The 17738-nt window shown below is 34.2% G+C and overlaps 1 protein-coding gene across 1 annotated transcript; it reads right to left on the bottom strand.

Moving 5' to 3' along the window:
• Window positions 1-1930: 1930 nt before the first annotated feature.
• Window positions 1931-11225, bottom strand: LOC128201459 (uncharacterized). The gene is made up of 3 exons (XM_052898493.1): window positions 10949-11225; window positions 10226-10545; window positions 1931-2038 (listed from the first exon to the last, which is right to left on the bottom strand). The coding sequence occupies exons 1-3, from the start codon at window positions 11079-11081 to the stop codon at window positions 1931-1933; spliced, it is 561 nt and encodes a 186-aa protein (XP_052754453.1). The 5' UTR covers window positions 11082-11225.
• Between the last annotated feature and the right edge of the window lie 6513 nt (window positions 11226-17738).

The following is a 17738-nucleotide window of genomic DNA, read 5'->3' as shown; positions in this document are numbered from 1 at the left end:
CAAGCAGATAACCCAGCATTCTTTAAAACATGTAAAATGAAAGGAATGAAAAATAATTTAAATGCAATTGAGTAATTTAATCATTTAAACATCCATTTATTATATTTTGGTTTAAAAATAAAATTGAGATATTTGGCAGTTAAGTGTATTTTTGTACAAAACAATTATATTATATTCCATTTAAGGATATATTTGTTAAAAAAGGAATTACGTTTATAGGCGACGATTATCAATTTTCATTAGTTGAGCATCAGTTTCTTTTATATTCCGAATGGCAGAAAAAACTTGAATCAACAACATGTGTAGTCAAATTCTTGTCAATTAGAAATAAAATAACAACAGCAAAGAAGAATAACTCCAAGCATCCCAACAATGGCTTATCCCACAGCGTGATTGATACAACTTCGGTGGAGAAATAAGAGACGCAACATACAAGATGAATTTATGAAGTTTCGTAAATTCTCGTCAATTACTGTGCCGAAGCACTCATGGACGTGGAGCACAGCGCTTCATCAGACTCATTAAAGTCTGTAAACCGCCAAGTTCGCCCTGAATAAAAGAAGGAAAATCTAAAGTTTTCACATCGAGAGGCAATAACTTCAGAAACGTGGTCCAAGATATCAAACGGCGAGTATTAGTGTACGCTATTAAATGAAATGGGGTATTCGAGTTTATAGCACCTAACTAGTTTAGGAATTGTTCGGATAAATTTTTTCTACTTGAGAAAATGAAATGGAATAAATAGGACATAGTAAATTTATTTTTCAAAGTTAGAGATTTACATATAATTAAATTTATTTTTCATATATATATATATATATATATATATATATATATATATATAGTGATAATTTTTAAAAAGCTTATATATATTCCAAATAAAAATATATATATATATATATATATATATATATATATATATATATATATTATAAGTAGTATTTATGTGTATTTCTTATGTATTACTATGTATAATTATTTCAGTATGTTGCTATAATTATGTCACATATTTCACCACATCTACCCTTCATACGCTTTCTGTTTTTACTTAATGGTTAGCTGGTAGAGAATGCCATATGGCATTAAGCTCGCCACTTGTACAAAGTTTTATTGTGCAATAAATAATAAATAATTATATGAATAAAATATTATAATAACTTCTAAATCTGCAAGAATGTGATTTTTCGTTTATTTAATTCAATCCTTAGTACATGTATATTCGTAAATCAATCGATTCATCATCATATCAGCTGTTAACTCTCTACTGTGAAACATAGGTCTCGCTCATAAAGATTTTTTTTTATTGATGGGTGAAAATGGTATGGTAACCCCGCCTGCGCTAACGGATACGCTGGCGTAGCACCAGTGAAGAATGATAGGTGAGAATGAAAACAGGCCAGTTAGCCTATCATGATGAATTCATCAGGAAATAACCATGATAGTTTCCAGGGAGAGCCGCGAGGAGGTCGACCTGGTTGGGTATATTACTAGCAATAGGATTCTCAGTCTCCATTACTAACAATCCCTTTCCTCCCCATAAAGGAGGTTATGCCAGTAGACGCCGAACTTGGCAGGAGCAGTGGCTACAGCAGTTAGGCTTTTGGTATTGTTTTAAGAGCGACGCTACACACCCGTCTGCCGTTAAATTCCCTTAGTTGCTTCTTACCACATCCATGGAAAAGTAAGAAGTGGCTCATTCTATGACAGGAGCTGGGAGTAGTGCATTTTAATTTTGATTGTTCGCATCTAGAGACCATGTTGTCCCTGACTCAGGATAGTGTGATCAAACGTCATGGTATTTTAAAGACAAATGGGATAGAGAATATCTTTTGAACAATGCCCCCGCAAAGGTATCTATTGCAGATGGCTTTTGAACAATGCATGGTTGAGATCTAAGCGTATTAATATGTAATCGCTCACCTCTCATACCTTAACCGACGCCGTACAAAGCGAGGCGTGTGTGTCGGAGTTCTATCAGCAGTTTATTGAGTGTGTTGGCGATGTATTGCCGCAGTTCTAATGAATAAACCAGCGCCGTCTGCGACACAGTGCCGCTTTATCACTCGTCCTTACCATGTTACGGACATCATAGTTTTGGTCGTGGTGACTGCATTATGACCCAGTCGTATAATACCTCGATTTCAAAGGTATTGCGTTCCAATCTTGTTGATATTAGAAACTTTATGCCAATTGAAAAAAACACTTGTAGCTTTTTTTGGGAAACAAACACGAGTTTGTTTGAATTCTAAGGGACCCGATGCCACTGATCAATGCCAGTCTCATGATACGACACTTTTTACTTTTCACGTAATACAAGTAAATGTTCATTATAAGTAAACTCTTCTCTAGTGACGAAAGAGACTGATAACGAATAAGATTCACCCTAGTGACGGCAGATGGCAGACTTGTCATGTTAAAATCTAATATGCTTCCAAAATCTGGACATATCAAATATTACCTTATAAGAAAAGAGCATATTCCTTTTTAAGGTGTTGTGGGTGATGATGGGCGGCGGTAGTCACTTACTTACTTACGTTTGCCCCCTGTGTTATAAAAAAAAAAACCTTTACCACAACGTTAATAATTGGAAGACATATCTGAATGAGGGAAAAGGATTGTAGTAAGTGAAAACTTGCGGCTGCATTGCTAGCAATATGCCCAGTCGGGTGACCTTCATGCTATGGCTCTATATCTGGTGAATTCATCAGGATGGACCAACTGACTTGACATCATTCATTGGTACACCACTAATGTATATCGATAGCACTGGATGGGTTACCATTCTATGTTCTTCTCATAAAAAAAACCAAATGACATGTAGGCTCGCTCCATTGTCGTTTTTTTTTATACAACTTAGAATGGCAGACAAGCTGACGGTCCACCTGATGGAGAGTGGTAACCGTCGCCTATAGACATGAGCAGTACCATGGATATAACAGAGTATACTGTTTCGCCCATGATACCCCCCATGCGTTGCCATTCCTGAGGACTCAAATGTTATTCCTCTGTACCCAGTAAATTCACACCATATCCCACCCTTCAAACCGAAACACAGCCATGCAAACACAGCTGCTTCACGGTTGAAACACGAATGCGACAGAGTTACCCAAGCAATCGACTTTTGTACAAAATCTCCCTCTGGTAATATGCTTTCTAATATGCTCAGCAAAATTTGGATAACACGGCGACAATAACTAACAAAATTTCAAGCTTCTAATTTCACCTTTATGGAATTGTGATTTATTGTTTATTATTGAGTAAAAAAGTATTTGAAAAGCAATCATTGGCAATGCTAGTGATGTATAAAATGTTTCATAATATAGTAAATAAGTGTTCAAGCCGTGTTGACGCGGGACCGTCACCCTCGGGGACGCCGCAGGAAATGAAACACATTTCCTCCACTCGAGTACGGGGGCGCGGAAAAACTGGAACTTTTCCGGTCACTTGCACTTGATCGGTCGAATACGAGGGCAGTGCGGTGTGTTTATAGTGTGTAGACAGGTGATTGTATTAGTTTTAGGGGCCCATACCGTATATTTTTTGTACGAATCCATTTATACCACAAATACGGTGAACAAACGTACATCTCGTCTGATGGTAAATGGGTTATGAACACTTGCAGTATGAGAGCTAATCTCGTACGCGTTGCTGACCCTGAAGAAAGTTTAATATACCCGTTTTGAAGAATTTCATTGTTTCTGCCTACCCTAATGAGAAACAGGCATTACAGGTATGTTTGTATATATGTAAAGAACTCTATATTCTAGTTCACAGTCTGAAAATTTGCGGAATGTAAGTAGTACCTTTTTTTTTTACAGCACACAAGGGTCAAAACGAGCATGCGGCTCACTTGATGGTAAGTGACTACCGCTGCCCATGATCGCCCACAACACCAACCTACCTAGTATTATAATATTATATATATATTTATATATATTTGTAAGGCATTTATTTATTTATTTTATTTTATTACAATTTTTCTGTCGTATCAATCTATATAGCTTCTAAATAGATTCATTTAAAGAATAAAACATTGAAAATGTTTACTTTGTTTATTTTAATAAATGGAGAGAGATTGTTTTATTTATTAAAAAGGTAATTATTACAAAAGAACAATTATGTAATTTCAAATTAATAATAATAAATAAATCAAATTTAATTTTCTCAAAAAAATATAGATCTTTATTTTTAAGAAAATTAAATAACTTATTGCAAAAAGAATTTTTAAATCAGAATTTAAGAAAATATCTCGCGACATATGCACGAATTGGAACCTCTTCAGTTTTAAAGTTGCATAAAAATAAACAACCATATAAACGTTTCTTTAACAATATTAATTGGTTTTTGTGTTTGTTTTTGAGCGAAACGGTTTAAGCTGTATAAAGCTATATAACGGACGTGTGCAAACTCGCCTCTAATCGCGGTACGCTTCGGTGCAATAAACTAAGCGCTTAGAGATACACTCGAAATAATACGATGATTTCAAGTTTCCTATTATCCTTATATATATAACTAGCGATTGGTCCTGGCTTTGTTTGGGTAGATTGAAAATAATATACCCATAGCCTATGCTATTCGCTGATAATGTAGTATACAGAGAATTACATTACAGATTTACAATATATTTTTTATGCAACTTTGAATATCAAACAAGCTGACGGCACTCCTGATGGAAAGTGGTAACCGTCACCTATAGACATGAACAGTACCATGGACAAGAGAGCATGCTGTTTCGCTCATGATATCCCCATGTGTTGCCATTTCTGAGAACCAAGATTCTATACCTCTGTACCCTATAAATTCACTACCATATGCCCTTCAAATTGAAACACAGCCATGCGAACTCAATTGCTTCACGGTAGAAATACAAATAGGACAGAGGTACCTAAGCAAAACGACTTAAAAGTACAAAGTCTCTTTCTAGTTTATCTATCTATCCTATTTAAGAGCTGCGCTCTTGTCGGTGGAGCTCTTGCCACTCACTACGATTTTCAGCGAGTCTCTTCACCTCTTGATACGACACGACATCAACTCCTTCCTTGATCTGCCTGATGTAACTATGTCTCGTTCTCCCTCTCCCCCTCCTTCCTTCTAACTTACCTTCTATTATAATGTTCATAAGTTCGTCGCGTCGTATCAAGTGTCCCAACATTTTTTCCCTTCTGTCCTCAATAGTTCTTATAATTTATCTTTTTTCCTTAACCCTAAGCAGGACCTCCTCATTCTCATCGTATAGAAATAACTCCCGTTTATAAAATATAACACGTAATTTAAACTTTCAAGCGGCTATTAGATTTGTTTCAATTTTTCGACAATAGCCAAAGTTCGTCGATTCATCAAACTGGGTCCGCAGGCAGGTGTAAACAAAATGAGTAATGGTGTGTCACGATGCAGACAATTCGTTATTTTACAATATTAAATAATATAATAAAAACGAGTCAGTTTTTAAAAAAATGTCCGTTATGATAAATTCTCTGCCGGTCAAAAGAAATAAGTTGTGACGAAAAAAAAAGCGAAAACTTATATTGCTTTATGCTTTCATACTTTAAGATTTGTCTCAAAGAACCTTGATTAATTATAATAAAAGAAATTGATAATTGAAGCCGAAAGTTAATAATGTATAAATTTTAAACTTATATTTATAAGTATAAATATACCATATATCTGTGCCTCTAGTGAGAATAGGTTCAATTCAAAATGGCCACTTTTCAGGAGAGCCAAAAAACTATTTTAAATAAAGAAAAAAAATTCTGCTGCTTTTATTATTTGCTAATTGAACAAGTCAATGATTGCATTTATAGTATTTTTTTCTCCTCTTTCTTATGAAATTGTCGGTTTTTGTGTAAAACCTATAGTTTTAAAAATAATTCTATTATACCTAATCACACTTAACAAAAATATTAAAATTATCATGTGAAAATAGTTTTAAGTTCAATTAAAACTATTTTATTGAAGTATTGAAGAAAAACAATGTTGTGTATTTTACGCTATAAAAAAAATAATTGCTATTAAATGGTGTAAAAGGGTTCAAATCGAACTGATTCATTTTACACAAAAACAAATTCATATTTAAAGGTTGGTTCTAAGTATCTTGTCATTTTTGGCACTATTTTTTGTAAAATATTGTAGTTTTATTTCTAATTATGACTTTTTTACCACAAATATTTTGTTAATTGTAGCCTTTTACATGTTTACTATCTCTATTGTTTTTAAAGATATCGTTACGATTCTTATACCATTCGAAAGAGAAAAATTTGCTTATTTAAAGTAGCCTAAAAAAGAAAAAGGCTATAACTTGAGTTATACCCTTTCTCACTAGAGGCACAGATATATTTTAAATTCACAATCGGGGCTTGTCACAAGTGCAAGCCACGTTTAAACTTTGGCAATAAAAACCATATATACATATATGTAAGTATAAGCAAGCTGAAGTGGCAAAGGGCTGGTCACATAGTTCGAAGAACCGACCACTGATAGGGAACAAATATTCTTGAGTGGTAATCCCTTACGGACAAAGCTAGTGCAGGATGAGCCCTTACTAAATGGTGTGACGACCTCAAACGCTTTGCAGTGAGTCAATGGATGGAGGTGGCTCAGGACCATTTCTTATGGAAGTCTATGTGGGAGGCTTAAGTCCAGAAGTGGACAGATAATGTCTGATACGATTATGTTGATACATACATATAATTTGATACACAACAAATAATCTAAGTCTTTTCTCGTTGCTTTTTTATAATATGGAGAGATCCTAAAATCGGAAACAGAAAATAAGCATTCAAACTATTGTCGCTAAATTAACAAGAGTGGTAACAATATTGCGATGATTATATCTTTCTATCAAGTAGACCGTCGTCAGTTTGTTTGGCCTTTCTTTTATTATACAAAAAAAATACACACACCTTGAAGCAAAATAAAAACCACTCCATAATGTGCGTCCTTATTGAGTTTTCGCCTCTTAAGCAATGGCCTCCGCTGGGCCGGAAAATTTGTTCATAAAAACGTAACGGGACTGATTACGGGAAAGCCACTCGCAAATCTGATGGCCCGTAATGGTGACGAGGCGGTTTCACTTCGTTTGTATGAAAAGCATTCGGAAAACGGTGAAATTATGAAGTACAACGTAATTTTCGGGCTCGAAAAAAAAGTTGTACATTTTTCCCTCGAAAATTTCGGTCATTCTCCGTTGATTTTTCTTGATTGTAAGCTTTTGTTTCTATTGTTAATCGATGTCAAAAAAGCTGTCAATTTGATTTTACTTTTTTTTTGTATATTGAATATGTTCACCAATTCTGATTCGATTTTTATAATTCTTTTCTTCTCTATAACATATTGGCATAATTATGTTTTCTTTTTATAACACATGAGGCAAACGAGTATGTGGCTCATCTGACAGTAAATGACTACCGTCTTGTCTAACTGCCCTTGCTAACAACATATTCTATCAGCTCTACCTCCACGCGGTTCCCCCTGCTTTTACCCTCACTTAACATCTCTCACTGGTGCCTCACCAGCGTATACCGATAGCGCAAGTGAGCTTACCATTTCATTATCATCCGTTTTACAAAAATAAAAGACTACCGCTGCCTTTAAGCACCCGAAACAACAGAGAAATTGCAAATATGCTACTGGACTTTTAAAAAGGAACATGCTCTTTTCTGTGTAATAATTGAAGCTATTGCTTTACTTTTGGAGAACAATATTGCTTATTGCAAACCAAATCTAACAAGCTAATCCAAACAAGAGTATGTATTTATTTATTTAATACAAATACTCGTAACTACGTTCAAAAAACGTATTTAAAATACAAAGTCCAACAATCTTAACGTTATCACCGCAAACCAGGAACGGCCTCGATTCAACGCTAACTTTTCGGCGGTCCACATGAAACTGTCGCCTGTGGCCACTTGGATATTCTCCAAAACACCAACAAAATAAACAGCTGTCACCATGTTATGGAAATTTGAACTTTAATATAAGTGCAGTAAGAAAATAATGAAAAGTATTATAAATATTGTCGAGTTAGTTATGCAGTGGACATTCATGGCTATGATTTTTAAACTGGAGCCTTTTAGTGAACAACTGTAACTACCCGTGAAGAGAATAAGTACTCTATTTGTTAAGGATAACTTTTAGACGTCAGTGAAAATGTTTGTTTGTAAAAATCTAGCTGTGAGCATCTCGGACATGTAATAATAGGATTTTGAAGCTACTGTTTTTGTTACTGAGAATGTTTGTGCTCTTTAATAGGCCAATAATTGACACGTTTCTTCTTTCTTTAGATTCTCAAAAGGAGTGTCTCAATTTGCCAGCAATTTTATGTATCTATTAGTGTCCAACGGAACTTTCGGTTTCGGTTTTAGCTAGTTTCGGCCAGAAATTCTTCTTTCGGACTTAGTTTCGGTTTCGGCCAAAAATTGGCCGAACTTTCGGCCGCGCTGAAACTTTGTGTGTTTTTGTGTTGTGTGTGTGTCTAACTGAAAGTTTTTTTAAGTTTACTTTCAAGTCATAATTTTAACATGTTTTTACATATAAATAAATATATATGACATATTTGTTACACACTTTAATTAGTGTTTATTATTACCCTTTAACTATCTGTGTATTTGTGTAAAAAATACACTAGATTTCAGTATAGAAGAGAAATTTTAAATATGTTTCAGTAAGTTTCGGTTTCGGTTTCGGCCAAAACTAAGACCAAGGCCGAAAGTTCGGTTTCGGTTTCGGCTGTAAAACCTGTTTCGGTCGGACACTAGTATCTATATTATGAGATATTTTCACAAATTTAAATTATTTTACAATTGATGTGTTTCACTTGCGTGTCACTTTGATATTAATTTTACCACAATTTTTTTTTTTTTTCGCTGCAAAAGATTAAGTTTATATAAAATAGATCGACAGATATTCCAAAAGGCTAATAACTATAGTATCCTAAAAGTGAGATTATTTTTATTTAGTATATAATATATAAAGTGGATGTATGTTTTGTTCATAATATCGTCATCATCTCGGCCATTATCCGTCCACTGCTGGACAATAGGCTTCCACCATATACCATAAGGGGCGCTCTTGAACCACCTGCATCCACTGACTTTCATTGCATTTAAGATCAGTGTTCCATCTAATGGAGGGTTTTTTTTTTTTCATGGGTGAAAATGGAATGGTAATCCCACCTGCGCTAACGGGATACGCTGGCGGGGCACCAGTGAAAGACGATAGGTGAGGATGAAGCAGGTCAGTTAGCCCATCGTGACGAATTTAACAAGAATTGTTCACGATGGTTTCCAGGGGGAACCACGTGGAGGTCGACCTAATAGGGCATATTGCTAGCAATAGGGCTGTCAAACTCCATAACTAACAATCCCTTTCCCCCCTCTAATGGAGGGTTGTCCTACACTACATTTGCCCCTACAGCCTCTTTTCAAGAACCTTTCTTCCCCATCGGTTGTCTGTTCTTCTAGCTATGTAACCATCCCAGTTCTTCAGTTTTGAGTTGTTGTTCACTTCGGGCTATGCCGGTTACTTTGTTTTTTTTGTCCTTTTATCCATATTATATTGTTCAATCATTGCCAAATAGCAATTTAAAGAATTTAAAAATATAATAAAATGAAGTTTTGATTAATAATCTTTACGTACCAAATATATAGTTTACAACAATACAATATAACGTATATTAATATAAATAACTAATAAATAATTATATCATTTTATTTTATAAAAATTCATTTCTTCTTAAATTATATTATAAATAATTTAAATATAGTTTAACGTACAATTTTATAACCATTTCTTTTAAATTTAATACTTTTAATATTTTTTTATATTACAGTTTTTATATTCAATTTGAAGAGTCTGTATCAGAATATATTTTGTATTGGCCAAACGGTAAATTATTATGAATATTATTTGATGCCAAGTATCCATACAGATTTTTATAATTATTGTGCAACCCATACAAAGATGGTAAATAATAACCATAATTTGACAAATATACAGCAATTAACGGATTTACTGGCAAATGATTTATACTGTTGTAACTGTATCCGTAAGGTACTGAGATTGGTATGAAAATATTTTTGTGTTTGTCGACGAATTCATTATTTCTGCTCAAACGTGACATAGCATAATTTGATAATTTATCATCATTTCGAATATTATACTGACTTAATACATTTTTAAATGAATTAATTTCATTATTACTAGAAGCGTAAAAGTTATTTTTCGGTACTGGATATACATATTTATTTTCGTTATTCTCTTGATTAACTTCAATTTTAGGTCTTCCAAAATCTTCTGTTACCTCATATGTATTATGAGATTCTGCTGTACTTATATCTTCACTTCTAGGAAAATCTTTGTTTTCACCAATATTATTGATTTTATTATTTAATTTGACAATATTGTTAAAAAATTTTAAAGGTTCGTTTTCTGTAATCGCTTTAGATTTACGAACAGCTTTTGTAATATTGTATATTTTTTGTGTATGTTTTTCCTCAGTCGGTTGTATTGAATTTTGAACCTCTAAGTTTTCAGGATCATTCTTGCACTCTGACGAATAAATGAATAATTCTAGTAAGTAATTTAATAAATACAATATTTTGATTTTCAAAATAGTAACAGTTAAATAAAAATGACATTTTATAGTAATATAATTGGTCTTATTAACAAAATGAGTGACAAAATTTATTACTCCAATAAATAAATACATTCATTGGTATATATAGATACTTAATGGCTGAGAGATGAAAAGCAGCATCCCTCTTAAAACATCAACAAGAACTTCACTGCAGTTGCTAACTCAATTGCCAAGTGTGACGGCTACTGGCAAAACCTCCCTTATGGGGAAGATACATAAACTTTTAGTTTAGTTCAGCAGTGGACAGCAGCAGTTAGCTGTTAACTACAACTAATATGAATATGTTGATATTTTTTTATGAAATTCATAACTTACCTAAACATTCATTAGACACCTCTTGAAATTTATTTCTATTTATATTTTCTTGAAATGGATCACGGAAAGGTCTGGTATTTAATATAATTTGAGGTGTCACCACCTTAATTACACCGTCTCTTAACAATTTCATATCATCCTCCTCAACAGTTGTTGCTGTGTCATTAATTGCATCATCATTTGCCACATTATGTCTACTGCTTATAAAATTATGCTTCAGTTTATACAGTAATATATCATTCTTAGAAATAGGTATCCATTCATTTTTATAAAATGAATCATTACTTGTTACTATCAAAATCAGCTGGAAGAGAAGAGATCATAATTATTTTAACGTCGTGAAGATATCTATAATGATAATTTTCAGAACTAAGTTTGTCGTTTCCGACAATTATTTCGACCTCTTCCTGAAGTTTTTCTTCAATATTCTCGTTATATATATATACAGACAATGCCATGAAGATAGTTTTCAACTATTTCTTAGCTGTTTTATTATTTAGTTTATTGGAGAGTCTAATGTTTAATGTTGGATAATAAATGATTTCTCTAGCATTTAATAATGCAAAAGTATTATATTAGTCATAAATTTTTAAAACTAGTTCTTCATCATGGCTTTGTCCATGCAGAATCTGTTATCTCCCGTTCCTTTGTAAATTTCGAGAAATCCTTTTAGTAACCTCTATGCAATATTTTATGCCTATAGACATCTAGCAGCTTTCCACCGTTTGTCAGTTTCTTATTAAATATTTAATATATTATCTTATTTATTTAATGTGAATTATTTAAATGTAACATACATTAATTAAAATTTTCATTTTGTGGCAGAAGCGAAAAGGCTTTGTTTGAATCAAAGTATTTGGCGTTCCATTGTTTCTGCCTACCCTAATGGGAGACAGGCTTGACGGATATGTATGTATGTATGTAATTTAAAAATTTAATCTTATAATTACTTTAAATATTTCTAATTAAATTTAAAACCAGTAATATATTTATAAATATTGGAGTTATAAAATATGTTAATAATATTAGTTGTTTTTGTACTTACCCTTAATATTGTGATTGGAAAATATGTTTTATACATTATATCAAACTGATATAAATTTTACTCAAGATGAAAATTTATATTTTCCGTATCGACGACTGCACACGACGTAGTGGAACACTCTAATGTGGAGAAGGAAAAGTGATTTGTGACTACTGTCGCGGGTCACTGCACATTTGAACATCACTTTTGTCACTTGCCATGGGTACCACAACTAGGGCTTGTACCCATTAGCGTCTGTTAAGTATAGATGTTATTAAATTATTGAAATTGGCATACAAACTATTCTATCTATACTTAATATTCGTAATTGACGGGTTCTTACCAGGACTATTTGTTTTGAACGCGTTTTTTAACCCTATTGAAAGTCATAGTTACGTATCTGAAGAAAAGCGGGTATAACTTAAAGAAAAACATATATCTTACCCTCTTTCTTTGACTTCTACTTTCGTTTGAAATAGCATTAAAGGAACTTTCTCTGAAGTCACCCTCACAATAAACAATCACGAAATGTAAAAACAATCGCAAAAATGCAGAATGTTTTAACCTCGGCAGGGAGCTCAGTCCATAACCTGAGTGTTCGTGGGAGAAAGCATCGCTGAAACCCCGTTGTACGCGACCATTTAGGCTGTAAGGTATGAGGGTGAACTCCCTGTCGATGGCGAGCCTTACGATGATAGAAAGTGGCCGTATGCATCATATTGAATAATTCCTCTGAGCACAATCCGTTGTATAAGCGGTAGAACACGCAGAGTGAGGCAAAATCTCTCCTAAGACTTAAGGGTTCGATACCGCTTGCAAACATGGGATCATCGACAATTCTCATAGCTCGTCGTTGCACTGAGTCGAAGGGTTCAAGCTGGTATCTAGGTGCTCCCGCCCATAAGTGACAGCAATACTCCATATGGGGCCGGATTTGCGATTTGTAAAGCATTAATCGCTGATCCGGCGTAAAGTAATGCTTCGCTCTATTGAGCACACCGAGTTTTTTGGATGCCAGCTTCACCTTATCTTATATATATATCTTATATATTATAATTTATTTTAGTATATTTAATTCTCTCATTGTTTCTAGGAATTCGATTTCTTTAATTCTAAAGATGTTTTTAAAAAAAAGCAACCTCCTATCACTTCCATCTGTGAAAACTATTGTTGTACTGATAATGTGCACTTGGCTTATAAAATCTCCACACTCACCCACGACGACAGCTCTCATTGTGTTAATTGCTTCTTTGTACAATACAAAATACGAAACATAGAATTGCTTTTATCTTTACAGTGAAACGTTGCATTTAGTTCTTAATAAAAATTTTAAATTACAAAAGTTTATTTGTGATATATAGAAATTGAATAAGCTATTTGGTAAATTTTGTCATATTTGTATTCAATCATTAATAAAATACTAATATTATAAATGTGAAAGTGAGTTTATTTATTACTTTTTAGTACCTTAATGGCTCAACTAATCTTTTATGCAACTTAGAATGACAAACAAGCTGACTGCCCATCTGATGGAAAATCGAAAACGTCGCCTATAGACATGAGCAGTACCATGGACATAACAGAGTATATTGTTTCGCCCCATGTGTTGCCATTCCTGAGTGCTCAGTTGTTATTCTTCTGTACCCTGTAAATTCACTGCCATATCCCACCTTTCAAACCGAAACACAGCCATGTAAACACAACTGCTTCACGGTAGAAAAACATTATGTACTATATGTGTAATATATGGAATGGATAAGAATATAAAAATAATACGCTACTTTTTATTCCATTTGAAAAAAAACATGTAGTGGTCATGTGGATGAATTTGCTAAAATAAAGTCAGTAACAACAAATGAAATATAATTATTATAATTTATAATTACAGAGTTTTTCGTGTAAACGTTACAGTATTAACGTAACGTAACGAACAATTAGCATAAATATGAAATGAAATAAAATAAAACGAAACGAAATGAAACGAACTAAACGAAACAAAACGAACTAAACGAAACGAAACGAATTGTAAATTATTTGTAAAAAAACATAACTGTAGTTTTTTAACTAATATTAATATTATAGTTTTATAAGGATACAGTAGTTGTCGTTTTAGAACTGGACTCCTAAATATGCCAGAGTTGTGTGTGGATCAGTAGCTAACACGCAAACAATAAAGAATATGAACAGCTAAATCCATCCTACATTACAGTGCTGGAAATAATTCAAATCAAGGAATTTAATTTCCATTGGTTTAATGTGAAATTAGTGTGCAGCTAGCATTTATCATTTCTAATTAGGCAAATCGTTAAATAGCACGCGCTGCGACAAACTACCGCGCCTGTTTCCGTCTCATTTGCAGTTTTTGTTTTAAATTTTCCACGCTGACTGACTACTGTTTCCATTTGTGTACAGTTTCAACAATTAATTTAAATGTTGACAACAATAGATTTAAAGTAATTTATAATGTCTATTTATTTTATTACTTTCCTGAATTTACACCCAATCGTTTATTTGTAATCGGCGTGATAGGGGGGAAAGGGATTGTTAGTAATAGAGTCTAACTGACCCAATGTTATCAATACACCCTTTGTCAGGTCGACTTCCATGTGGTTCCCTCTGGAAGCCAACGTGGTTAAATCTAGTGGAATTCGTCACAATGGGCTAACTGACCTGCTTTTATTGTCATCTACCATCCCTCACTGGTGCTTTGCCAGCGTATACCGATAGCTCTGGTGGAGTTACTATTCCATTATCACGCATTAACGTAATATATTTTCTTCTTCCATTCAACTGACATATTTTTACTGTCATTTCTTTATCCATTCCTATTCTGTCTATATCATCTTTCATACAGCCCATACATATATCTTTATATATATTTATTGATTTTAAAATATAATTTTAAATTTCATCTATTCAGATATCTTTTTTTTTTTTTTTTTTTACAACACAGGGGGCAAACGAGCATGCGGCTCACATGATCACCCACAACACCAGCGGCATTGCAGGTGTGCTGCCGGCCTTTTAAAAAGGAATATACTCTTTTCTTTAAGAACGCACCTTTTAAAAAAAGAAAGTGCCTTGAAAAACGCACGGTATTTTCAAATTTTATATTTTTATTTTGTTTTTTGATATCTGACAATGTCATGATTCGTTATTATATTTTTCTCTACCACTAGCAGCGACCGTCTTATTATTTCGTAAAATATACAGTCCTTTTTCAAGAGCATATCTCTCGTTAAAATGTATTTTATATATATTTATTGATTTTAAAATATAATATAAAATTTCTAATACTATTTGAACTATCTTAAGTATCATTTCGATTCTCAGTTTCAATTTTATCAGCTCTGTTCCATACGTTTTCCTTTTACCTACTGTGAACCTATTGTACATCACGTTTGTGTTTGAAGGGATAACACTATAGTCCTCAGGAACAGAAAAACATTATGGGTTTAATTTTTTTTTATACCACTGAGGTGGTAAAGAAGCAAATAAATAAATAAATAAATACGGCCCACCTGATGGTAAGCGGTTACCATAGCCTATGAACGCCTGCAATACCAGAGGTATTACGCGCGCGTTTCCGACCCTGAAGAAACCTCTTTACCCCCCTTTTGAAGAACCCCATGCTGTAGTCTCTTGGGAAAACCTCGATGTACCACATCATCATGATGATCCCATCATGGTATTCATGACTATAGGCGATGGTCATTACATTCTTTTCCATTATAAGTATCATAAAAATATTTCTTGATGAAGTCATCGTTTTTAATTTCTCATCAGTTTGATCAGTAACCATTACCACACGCCCCAACTTAGAACCTGTTCCAGGCGCGTCGGGCGTCAATGACAGTGCTGCAAATGATGTCACCGAAGCTGTTTACCCCGTGTCACAAATATTTCACCGCATCATCGCGGTAATAAGACATTATCATTAATCATGCGTGACGTTGAGGGATTATCATTTGGGAAAAAAAAATAGGACGGTAAATGCGTGTGTGAGTTATTGTAATTATATGTTATAAGCAATGTATTGAATCAAAGAAACATAATATAGCAAGTTGATTATTAAGGCGTTTGATTTTATTTTATTATTAATTATAACGTAAATTTAGTTTATTCAAATAATAATAATAATATTTAATAAGTAATATATAAAATGAATGAGGATGGGGAGAAATGGTTCTTGAGGGGCGATCCCTTACCGTCTTTAGATCCTTAGATGGAGTGACGATCTTAAATCCATTGCAGGGAGTTAGTGGATGCAGGTGGCTCAGGACCGTGTATGGCAGTCTATGGGGGAGGCCTATGTCCAGCAGTGGACGGATGATGGCTGAAGTGATAATGAGACCATGTTGGAAAATAAAAGGAAAAATGCAAGTCTGTTACATTTTCGCTATTCGCTATTACTGGATCATACTCTTGAAGTTCATCATCGTCATACCATCCTTTAACTGTCCACTGCTGAACATAACCCCCCCTTTGGGAGGTTTCGCCAATAGTTGCTATACTTGGCTGGCGGGTTGCTAATTGCATTTAGGCTTTGGAGATGTTATAAGAGAGACGCTGCTGCCCATCCCTACTCCTACCTTAATTACTTCTCACGGAAAAGGAAGGGGTGGTCTATTCTATGCCGGGACCACGCAGCAATTCTTAGGTATAGTTAAAAATACCTGTTTATAATAAAAAAAACTAAATAATTTTTCAACCTATTATTTTATTTTTTCTTTCCATACAATAAAACTGAGCTATTTTTGTTTTATACCACTGTGGTGGCAAACAAGCATACGGCCCACCTGATTGTAAGTGGTTACCGTAGCCTATGAACACTTGCAATACCAGAGGCATTACGCGTGCGTTGCCGACCCTGAAGAAACCTCTTTACCCCCTTTTGAAGAACCCCATGCTGCAAAAGCTAGCGGGAATCTTCACACAAATCGATTACTTGTTTGTTTGCTTGTTGTTTTTTCCACAACTCCAGAGTCTTAAATACCCTTTTCTTTTGTACACATATGACTTCATTGTTCATAGATTTTTCCTCCTGCGTACAGAAATTTACTATAGAAGATGACTTTGAAGTATCCGATATATGGGAGATTATTCTGAAATCAAAACAAAATTAAAAGGGATGAGAATATAGAGAAAAAGAAACCAGAAGAACCAGAAATAATGTAAATCCTGACAGAAATAGCCGAGAACACAAAAAAGCTCGATTCAGAGGAATAGCTTCAAGAGGTTTCCCGAAAGACTGGGACGAGTTCCATGCCCAGTATCATTTAAAACTATATTAATTAATAAAAATGTATAATTTACTATTCTTTCAGCCGTTAACTGTCCACTACTGGACATAAGCCCTCCCCATAAGAGGAGTTTTGCCAGTAGTTGCCACGCCTAACAGGCGTATCGACAACCGCAGTCAGGATTTTTTTTTCTTTTAAACGGATCATAATGGTATGGTAACCCCGCCTGCGCTATCGGTATACACTGGCGTGGCACCAGTGAGAGATGACAGATGAGAATGAAAGCAGGTCAGTTAGCCCATCCTGACGAATTCAATTGGAATTAAACACGATGGTTTTCATGGGGAACCACGTGGAAGTCGCTCTGATGGAGTATATTGCTAGTAATGGGGTTATTTGCGCTGTCAGATTTTGGAGATGTTTTAAAAGGGACGCCGCTGCCCATTCGTCGCCCAAACTTTAGTCTCCTCTTCCGACACCCACGGGAAAGGAAGGGGTGGCCCATTCTATGCCTGGACACAGG

The sequence above is a fragment of the Galleria mellonella genome, unplaced genomic scaffold (assembly GCF_026898425.1).
Source record: "Galleria mellonella isolate WM207_F2 unplaced genomic scaffold, CSIRO_AGI_GalMel_v1 utg44, whole genome shotgun sequence".
Taxonomy (NCBI): Eukaryota; Metazoa; Arthropoda; class Insecta; order Lepidoptera; family Pyralidae; genus Galleria; species Galleria mellonella.
Note: the sequence above shows the minus strand (reverse complement) of the source record. Positions and strands in the feature narration are given on the sequence as shown.

Coding starts and splice junctions, on each gene's coding strand:
- LOC128201459 (XM_052898493.1), bottom strand. CDS start 11,081: ATGAAATTGTTAAGAGACGGTGTAATTAAGGTGGTGACACCTCAAATT. Junction 10,546..10,948: donor GGTGTCTAATGAATGTTTAG/GTAAGTTATGAA, acceptor TTTATTCGTCAG/AGTGCAAGAATGATCCTGAA. Junction 2,039..10,225: donor AAAATAAATATGTATATCCA/GTACCGAAAAAT, acceptor ACTGTGTCGCAG/ACGGCGCTGGTTTATTCATT.